The 10,009-nt window shown below is 42.8% G+C and overlaps 1 protein-coding gene and 1 long non-coding RNA gene across 2 annotated transcripts; both read right to left on the bottom strand.

Annotated features, from left to right (window-relative positions):
* Positions 1-3,883: 3,883 nt before the first annotated feature.
* LOC127757615 (uncharacterized) lies at positions 3,884-4,797 on the bottom strand. Its single transcript, XR_008013500.1, has 2 exons — positions 4,245-4,797; positions 3,884-4,169 (listed from the first exon to the last, which is right to left on the bottom strand). It is a non-coding gene; the product is annotated as an uncharacterized LOC127757615 (long non-coding RNA).
* A 3,958-nt stretch (positions 4,798-8,755) lies between these two features.
* On the bottom strand, positions 8,756-9,130 carry LOC127757353 (RING-H2 finger protein ATL79-like). Its single transcript, XM_052282858.1, has one exon. It carries the CDS (start codon positions 9,128-9,130, stop codon positions 8,756-8,758), a length of 375 nt encoding a protein of 124 aa, XP_052138818.1.
* Positions 9,131-10,009: the final 879 nt, after the last annotated feature.

Here is a 10,009-nt window from a genome sequence, read left to right as displayed (position 1 = left end):
GCTTAATAAAACGCATGGTTTTCAAAAAAAAAATAGAACACATAGAACAAAGCTGGAGATGGCTTCCTCCTCTGCCGAGTGAGACACGTTGTTCCCGTCAAGACTGTCGCTCCAATTTCCTTTTCTCTGGTCTGAAAGTGGTTGAAAATTACAAATCCATGGGACCAATTGATGTGTTACTAGTTTTGCATTACATGTACATCATAACATACTATTCATTTGGCTACATAACTTGGCACACGGAAGAAATTAATTAAAGACAACTTCAATTCCGGCAGCATAGTGAGTTAGTGACTGGACAGAGTAAACGTTTGAACATACATCGATTCCAGTTTTGGCTATATGGAGTAGATTACTAGATTAATTACTTATATCTTTTACAGTGATCAGTTCTTGTATTTCTGTGAGCACTGACCATTCCACAAAGCTGACGAATTCACCATTGTTGTCACGATGATCCATAAAGAGATCGAGCCATATATATATTTTTTTGAGAGAACAGGCAAGGAGCTCTTACACTTCACTATAGAAAAAGAGAGTTGATCCGATTTATAAGAAAAACCGAACCTAAAACTCTGGCATTGACACACTGAACCTAAGAACAATAGTTGAACAAGGGAAAAACTCCTAAAACGAAGCCTTCGAGAAGGACACGCCGACAGAACGGTGACATCGCCTGATCCAAATGAACCTAAGGTTTTTATCCGGAGAAATCCCTTAATGTGAAATAGAGCAAGGGCTCCATGGCAACGCCTCAAGAAGGTGAACGGCGCTCAAAGACATCATCGTCGCTAGCACCGTCAAGCCGAGCAAGGCTTTCGCCTCAAAGTCCCATCCAACCAAAGCATCCACAACGGAAGCCACCAAAATATTGTTGGGAAAGTTTATCTCTTAGCATGGAAATCGAGAGAAAATCCTAGACGGCCGTTTTCCACCCGTTGCCTACAGGATTAACGCGATTCAATTGCGATTATTTCTATAATTACGTGATTACGCGTATTGATCGGTAGCACCAAATCCTTCCATGTTTGGATTGCCCCTGATCTCCCTCAGCGCCATACTAATAGGGGAGGCCGGTATCGTGGATAGATGACGATCTCTCCACGATCATCTTCTCCCAAAAACCTATCCGATCAACTGAGCGCTGGAGGGAGAACGTGTGGTGGTTCTGGGACAGTGTAGGTGGCGACCGGAAGGCCATTGCTACCCCGCAAGTGATCACTGGCAACTCCTTCGGGATCAAGCCGGTGCTCACACTGCAACTGCTACCACTACTACCTCTACACCAACAAGAACAAGGAGAACCGCATCAATGGCTTCAAATAATGGTCAGTTAAACCCCAATTCCGCATTAGGGTGATCTATAGGCTTAGCAAATTATATCTAGATCGCAAAGTCTACAAATATTGCCTGCACACCAAAACTACCTACCCCACTGCACACCGCCAACTACACACCGCAACAACGTGCACACCACCAATCGAGCCATATATATACACTTGGTCGATACATATGCATCATGGAGCAGAAATCCAAAGGTTCCAGCCCACAGCCAATATAGTAGAATTATTTACGGTACACCATACTAGTATATATATGTATATGTTGCAGATGCACAATCCAAACACCACAAAGGCACAAACTGGGAAGCAATGGATCAGTCATAACCGGGAATACCAGGGCGTTTCCACGGACAGAAATCATGGCCAGAGATCCAATCCAAGTCGGCCGAACGAAAATTTGACCGGTGGTCGGTGGCAATCCAGCTGGGCTGTGTTCGTGCGTACGTGTGGCTTCTGGATTGGATATGACACAGCTGTGCGTCCAATCGAGGGTTTTATTCACTCTTCTCGTGATTAACTAACTCCCTTTGGACAAAGGCCACACACACATCCAATGTATACGAAAAATCGTATGTGTGTGCCGAGCGTATACACGTAGTATGTCCATGTGTGAAGAGGTATACGTACGTTGTATGTGCCCTCGTAAAAGATTAATGGTCGGTTGAAATGGACGCATTGTTGTTCTTGGCAATATGTGTTTAACACCTACTCTCTCCGTTCTAATCTAGAAGTGGTCTTTTTTTTTCATAGAGGGTGTACCCTGCAGTAGATTTTATATTTTACTCACTCCGTTTCACAATGTAAATCATTCTAGCATCTAAGATTCATTAACATCACTATAAATGTGGAAAATGCTAGAATAACTTGCATTGTGAAACGGAGGAAGTATCAAAGTTTCTAACAGATCGTGTCCAAATATATGGTCTCTATAAATTGTAGTTACTATGATGCCCTCTTTTCTTATTACACCAAGTGCCTAACATGGTCTGCACCATGGACACATGGCTGTAATCAGGGGTGGATCCAGGAACAAAAAAATTGGAGAGACTCAATTGCGCAGTTTTTTCAACCTTCAGCTATCTAGGGACTTTTAGTTTATCATTCATAGTGAAAAAATAAAAGGGGTGCTCCGGGGGTATCCATGGGTCTTGTGGGTGTAGGGGGACTTGAGTCCCCCTGCACCCACGTTGGATCCGCCCCTGGCTGCAATACCAGATCAAATTTAAGATACTACACCTCTCTTTATATACAAGTGGGCTGAGCAAGAAGAGAAAGAGAAAGGGATATGCGTCTATCATTTCATAGAAACTAGCTGATGAGAGGAACGCGCTAAAGAGAGGACAAAATGATGAATATCAACATACATTTTGCATGTACAACTTCACCACAAGTTTTACAGATCACACAATCTAAACTTTATGGTAACCCTTGCCATACACATTTTGTAACTAGGATTGGGATGTATTAGGAAATACAACTATGGCTATAGCACTGAAACCTTACGCCATTTTTCTATGGAAGGTAGTGTATGTGTTGGAGACTTGACGTAAGGTTTCAGTGCTAGTAGCCGGACAACCAAGGAAGGCGATAGCATCCCTGGTTAATATGGTTGTATGGGAAATATAGAGAGATCAAAATATCGGAGTGTTTCGGAGGAGAAGTACATGCTTAGGTGAAGTGTCGTTGTGAGAGACAGGCATAGAGCAGCTAGGGCTTGAGTCTTAGGCTTACCTCCAAAATCATGATTAATTAAATTCTCTAAATTCACCATACATGTAAATTTTGGGCATTAAGAAAAATATTAGTTGAGCCTAGTTTAACCTTAGTCTTAAGAAATTTTTAGCTTCGTCACTGGTGAGAGACCTATAAGAGCTAGAGCAGCTAACGTTGAAGAAACTAGAAAGTGAACTATATTTTGGTCCTCCGGCATAACATTGTCAAAATAAATAATTTTGTGATTATCATCATATCTTTTAGAACTTAATGATCGTTGGATCGAGCTTGACATTATCCGCAGCAACACACACACACAAAAAAAAAAAAGGGTCTCTGGCATGATCCGCGAGCGGATAACCCGACCCACTAAAGCATGATGGGGTTGACTAATTAATTGTGCTTTCTTTTGCAAGGTATAATTGTGTATTTGTGTAGCTAGGCAATTCAGATGTTTTCGGCCACAAGTTTCTCTAACAGCTTACCTACGGTAGACATGAGACTATTTCAACTTTTTGGCAAATGGACTATTTCACATCAGCTACTTGATGATTCGTTACTATGAACTTTTTACAAGTGCAGTCCCTTTAATTACATCAACCGCACGTCTATTATAATATGTACTTTTCACATGAACACAATACCGTTAAATTCAACATACAACTCTCTCTTTCATCTTTATCTTTTCCTATTATAAAAGTTTAAGATGTTTTTGCCACAAATTTCGTACGTCGTCCCTGATTGTGTCCGTATCCGTATGAGTTCATCGCATACTTTGGCCAATGCACAAAAGAATCAGAGATCCGATTCAATTTGACACGGAGAAAAAAAGTCAAAGTAATCCTAAGTCCGCACCAAATCGGTTCCGATCAGGATTTTACATAAATTGGGCTAAATTTAAACCGGTTCGTGTTACACTAGGACAACTTGCATATATACAACATATAAAAATACAAAAATTGGTTCTAGGAAAAATACCCAATTTGCACAAACCCTAAATTCCAAATTTTCCTCGAATTAGATCCCAAATCCAAATAAAGCAAAACTCCAGCCACCAGAATCATTGTCTCACCGGTTTCTATCTTCGGCCGCACGTCGCATGATTTCAAAACCCTAAAACGAAAAATACCCAAATTTAGAACTCAAATTTCTGGGTAAATCCCTAAGCAAATCAGATTGATGGCTTACCAATTTGGCAAATCACCGCCATCATGTGATGCGAGCACAGAATTAGCACCACCATGCACGCACCCTAGCCATCACGCTGAACCGGCCTTGCGCCTGCTTCTCGTGGGCCACGCAAGGTCGAGGCTCGCTGTCGTGGCCTTGGCTGCGTGCGGAAGAGAACCAGGAGGCGGCCGTGCACGGCATCAGACTTGGCTCGGAAGCAGATCATCACCGTCGAATCCACTCCACGCCGCTGCCGAGGCCACTCCGCCCCCGTCAACTACTTGAGCTGAGCTGCAGCCCAGATGCATAACCGGATGCCGCCACGAGAGGAAGATGGGGCGCAGCAGGTAGGGAAGGAGCTCAAAGATTGTTGTGTGTGTGTGGGGGGGGGGGGGGGGGGGGGGGGGGGGAGGGGGTAGCAGACGGGGAAGAAGCAGAACGATGCTAGAGGTGGCCGGTGGTGGGGAGTTGAATCGGGGGAGACAGCTAGACAGGAGTAAAGGACACGGGATGAGAGCGGATGGATTTGGGGAAAGTGAATTTGGGGAAAGTGAATTTGGGGTTTGGGGAAAGTGAATTTGGGGAAAGTGAAGGAGAAAGTGAAAATGGGGACTTATGACTTATCTGTTCTCGTGCTCTGCTTTCTTTCTTTATTTTTTTTTCCCTACCAGACCTCTCTTCCTTTTATTTTTCTCATTTCTCAATCAATTTGTTGAGGTAAAAAAATACTACTATTTGACCTCAAATGTAATTAATAAACTGGAAACAATACTTCCTTAAAAATGAAAATGACTAATTAATAATAGATTTAACAATACCAATGACGTATCTCGAACTTTTATATGGGTGATCCAACTTGTATATAAGAAAGCTAAAAGTATAAATGGATCAAATATGCATCATAATATATTAAAAACAAGCTTTTTTTCTTCTTTTTTTCAAAAGTTTCTTTTCACATACATATATTTTTGTGTTAGGCTCAGAATTTTTTGGGTGATCCGTCCATGACAATATGTTTGTTGGAACTGAAGAATCGATATTAAAATTTATGACGGTCTCACTTAAAAACACATATAAACATGTCCCGATTTACATACGCAATTGTATCTTTTTCCATGGCAAACATGCCGGCATTTCTACTATCACATATTACAAATGGTTTAGGAGAGAATTTTTAGAAGATGCCATTCGATTTGCTGCACCACCTTCAGGATGTGCCACTCAATTCGCAACACTTTTAAAACATGCCATCAAGGACGTGAATTGTTTCATTCCGTGCCGCTCTGTCCCTCCCAAGCCGTGTGTCGTCATCTTGCTGCCGCCAGCAAGCTTTTCCTTGCCATGCCGGCAAGAGCTCCTGACGCCGTCTTGCTGTAGTCGGCCGCACTAAGCTTCGTCGGCGATGTGCCATCAACCACCAAGGTGTCTGGACACTACTTCCACTAGCTTCGCCATGATTACTCCTTCGTTGACATTGCGGACTCTGCCATAGAACAACGCCCGCTTCCACGGTCTTTTCCTCCCGTAGCAACGCACGGGTATTTTTCTAGTCTTTAATTATATATAAGTAGTGGTGTTGGCAAATAATAGAAGGAGATGCGCCTCAACATTTGTAGAAATGAGTTGACAATTAAGGGGAGCAAAGATAGGTAAGAGAGAGAGAGAGAGACGCGATGCATACTAGCATATGCTCTCCGCGCAAAATCTAAAACTCATGGTAACTCTGTCCATGCATTGACATGGAGGGATTAGGATTAGGATGCATTAGGAAACAAGCAAGAATAGTGAAAGTGATGACAACCCAAGCTCGTGTATCAGTATTATCTCACAGATACATACCATGCTGTAAACCACTCCACTACATACCATGGTGAGGGATCATACTATCAGATAACACTGGTTACTTTGGCATGCTAGATCAGGATGTTCAGTAGCTCCCAGAAGTCAGCAGCAAAAGAGGCATTATCATGTGTTTCTATCTTCTCTGCTTTTCTGCTTTTGGAACCTCTAGAACCACCGTCATGGTGTGGTTTCCAGAAATCAACCACTATCATTACATCGCCTTTTGGTGAAGTGTATAAGGATGCTACTCTGGGCTGAACGACTTCGAGAATAGACTTGTAGTTTCAGCTTGGAAGGATCTCCTCTTTTCCTCCTTTCGTTCTCTAAATCTGTAACGATCTTGTAATGATCTTGTACTTCTAGGCACCCTTTTATCAATGAAATACTGGTGGGGAAACTCTCCCCTCCTAATGACATATTCTAAAAAAAATGTTAGATCAGGATACAAAGTCTTCCTTTTAGGATTATCATAGCAAAACTAAACTATATTAGCTGAGTTGATATGTATCGTGAGGTACGGACCATTCTGGATAGCTATCAAAATGTGCCTTACTAATTGATCCTCTACTCAATAATGTTTGGCTAAATTTTGAATTGAAGCCAATTCTTTTATCAAATCAATATTGATGCCCTACGAAATTATTGATAATACCAATAAATATAATTGGATAGTAAAGAACTAAAATGACCATTTTATTGAACTGAATAAACTTTAAAGTCATTGAAAGTTTCTCCATACCTCATTGTTCTAGAAATATTGCATAACATAACACCTCCCCGTTAACACTAATAATGCATTTACCTTTCAAGACGGTAGAAACCTCCAATTAATTTTAGATGAATGGGCACACTATGGGTGGTTGAATCCTAACGCCAACGTCATTGGCCCCCAAGAAGTGTAATAAATGATATTTCTATTAAGCTACATCATCACCTCCATTATTATTTTTAACCTAGCATGATTAATCTACAACTAAATCATTTTCCTTCTCTTTTCACATTATCACACTGTCACGGGCTTGGGCCCTAAGTGGGCTGGCCATGAAGACCCACCAGGCTGGAAGGTTAACCTGCTACTCCCTCCATCCCTAAATGTTTGACGCTGTTGACTTTTTTAAATATGTTTGACCGTTCGTTGTCAGGGTTATGTATACTACATACCTAATAGTAGTTGACTAAATCTCGGCAGGACCCACCACATACCATGTCCTATATGGAAACAATCTGCGGATATAGGAGGAGTTCCGGATAAGGAAAGACAACCAGAGTTCTACATGAAAACGACAAGGACTACTCGGATTGTATCCATATTGGTTTCCCTAGTTCTACTTGGACAAGGGGACACCTATGGGTATAAATACAAGCCCCCCTAGGAGGACAGGGGGACAACCATGATAAGACGATCAACACAATCAACACCCACCATGACGAGACAATCAACACCCAACACAATCGACATAAAAGCCACAACATACAAGCCAACATACTCCAAGACAAGACGCCGGATATCGACTTCAGGGATAGGCATGGCTATTCCCCTACGGTGTCTCCGGATACCGTCAGGAGAGACGAAAGCGCTATCTCTTATCTCGCCGGGCACGGATTCGAGGAGGAAGGCTACCCTGTTGTTGACTACGAGTCAGATCTTCAGACCGACATGTCGACAACAGTTAGATAGGCTACCCCACATATTGTACTAGTGTGACTATGGTGAATAAAAGCAACTCCGGCTCCGGCCAACAGGATGTAGGGTTATTACCTGACAGCTCAGGGGTCCGAACCTATATAAAAATCCTCGTCTCCATCTCTTTTACCTTAGTCTCGTGTATATCCTAGCACCAACGATCCCCATACTGTTCAAATACCGTAGTCGAGACATCAAACGTCGACATTCGTCTTATTCAAAAAATTTAAGTAATTATTAATTCTTTTTCTATAATTTGATTCATTGTTAAATATACTTTTATGTATACATATAGTTTTACATATTTCATAAAAGTTTTTGAATAAGACGAATGGTCAAACATGTTTTAAAAAGTCAACGGCGTTAAACATTTGGACAATGAGGGAGTATAAAGGAACAGGGAGACATGGCAAAAGGCATCGATGAACTGAACCAAGGAACGAGCCTCTCCTTCTCCCTGGATGCTTCCTCTTCCCAAAATCCTTTTCTCTGAATCCCAACCTAGCTATTTTTCCCTGTCTAATTCTTCTCCCAGTCTACGAACCTGTATCTCCCTTCACCACTTGGTATCTTGTGCGATGAATGAAGGATTAACCCTGAGTTATGCTCCAACATGTCATAGAAATTAACCCGCTGATTGAGAGGAGCGAAGATATCCTGCTCTAATAAATGAAATTGACGCTGGCTGATTTGTTAAAAAAACAAAAATACAGAGGAGGGAAGAGAGCTAATTAAAGATAGGGTTAATTGGATCCATGCCACTACAAATATACCAAATTAGAAAAATGTCACTACTATTCACGATATCGGCTGAGTGCCACTTGAATTTGGGGAAATTGGAACCGTGCCACTCCGTTGGGTTTTCCATCCACTCCCTGTTAATTTCCCAACTCCGGCACTCGGCCTCGATGCGGCGGCGAAGGAGCTTGGCGACGGTGCCATTTCCCAACTCCAATGGCGAGAAGAGTTTCGGCAATGGCGGAGTTCCTGCCCCTCTTTCTCCTCATGAGCTCGTCGTACTTCCTCTTTGCTTCCTCTTCTTGGTTCCGTCCACGTAGGTGGTGTGGAAGCTGTGCCCACATGCCGGGAGCACGCTGCCGTCCGCCAGCTCTGACAGGCAGATGGCACACTCCACCTCGGCCCACCTGCCGACCATCGGGACTCCGAACGCCGCGCCGACCGCCCCTGACCTATCGGTGTTGGCGTCGTCGTCGGACGCCAGCCTGGGTGGCTGTGGTTGCGCCCACTCCCCGGAGTCGCACCAACGAGCGAGGCAGCGGATGAGGCACCGTGCGGCGGCGTGGAGGTAGAAGGCGAGGAGGGAGACGCGGGCGAAGATGATGAGGATGGTGGCCACGTTGGAGAAGAATGCACGCATCGACAGTGAAGTGTGAGGTGAGGAACCACGAGGACGACATATTGTTAACGACCAAATTTGGTAATATCAGCATCGGAAGAGGAGACTAGATCGAGGTGGAGTCGAAGGCGGAGATTGATTCGAGAACAGAGCAAGAATCGACTGAAGTCCAGATCGGCTACGATTAGGATAGGATGGGTCTAAGTCGGATTAGGTAAGCCGATGCAGCCGATTCCGACAGTATAATTTGGTGTATGACATCGGGTTGAATTGAGGTGCTTCAAGATGATTGCCGCACATGGATAGAGTCCTGAGAAGGCAATTGTATCTATTAATTAGGATATTTTATGTAACTTCCTTAGAGATATGTTTGGGCAAAAGTCTACCGCAAAGACTTATGGTATCTTAGAGTTTGTTAGAGATAGTAGTCGTGTCCGGTATGGACATATCTTGTAATTCTCGGGTATAAATAGACCCTGAGCCCTATGTAATTTTTAACGCACACGTTCAATACAATTTCGGCGCATCGCCACCTTTTTGCTTTAGTTTTGTTTTCGACGAGTTCTTGCTTTCGGGTTGAGCTGCATCGGTTTCGATCTTCAACAAGAGGTAAAACTTGTTATGACGACTTGTGTTCTCGAGATTAGTGCTTCCATCTTTATGACACTCTAATCTTGCCTATATAATTCGTCGAGTTATTATATATCTTACATAATCTTTAGCAATATCGTCATCTAACCTACAATCGGCTGACATCTGTTAATAGAAGGCAGCCGATTAGGTTAAATAGCGACGTTGTCCTAGATTATATAAAATATCTACCACTTTATGAAACATCCAGCGGCTTGATTGTCTAGATATTGTTCTTCTTTTCATACTTAATGTTGCATCAGTTGAGTT

This window comes from Oryza glaberrima, chromosome 12 (assembly GCF_000147395.1).
Source record: "Oryza glaberrima chromosome 12, OglaRS2, whole genome shotgun sequence".
NCBI classification, from domain to species: Eukaryota; Viridiplantae; Streptophyta; class Magnoliopsida; order Poales; family Poaceae; genus Oryza; species Oryza glaberrima.
This window is presented reverse-complemented; position numbering and strand designations above follow the sequence as displayed.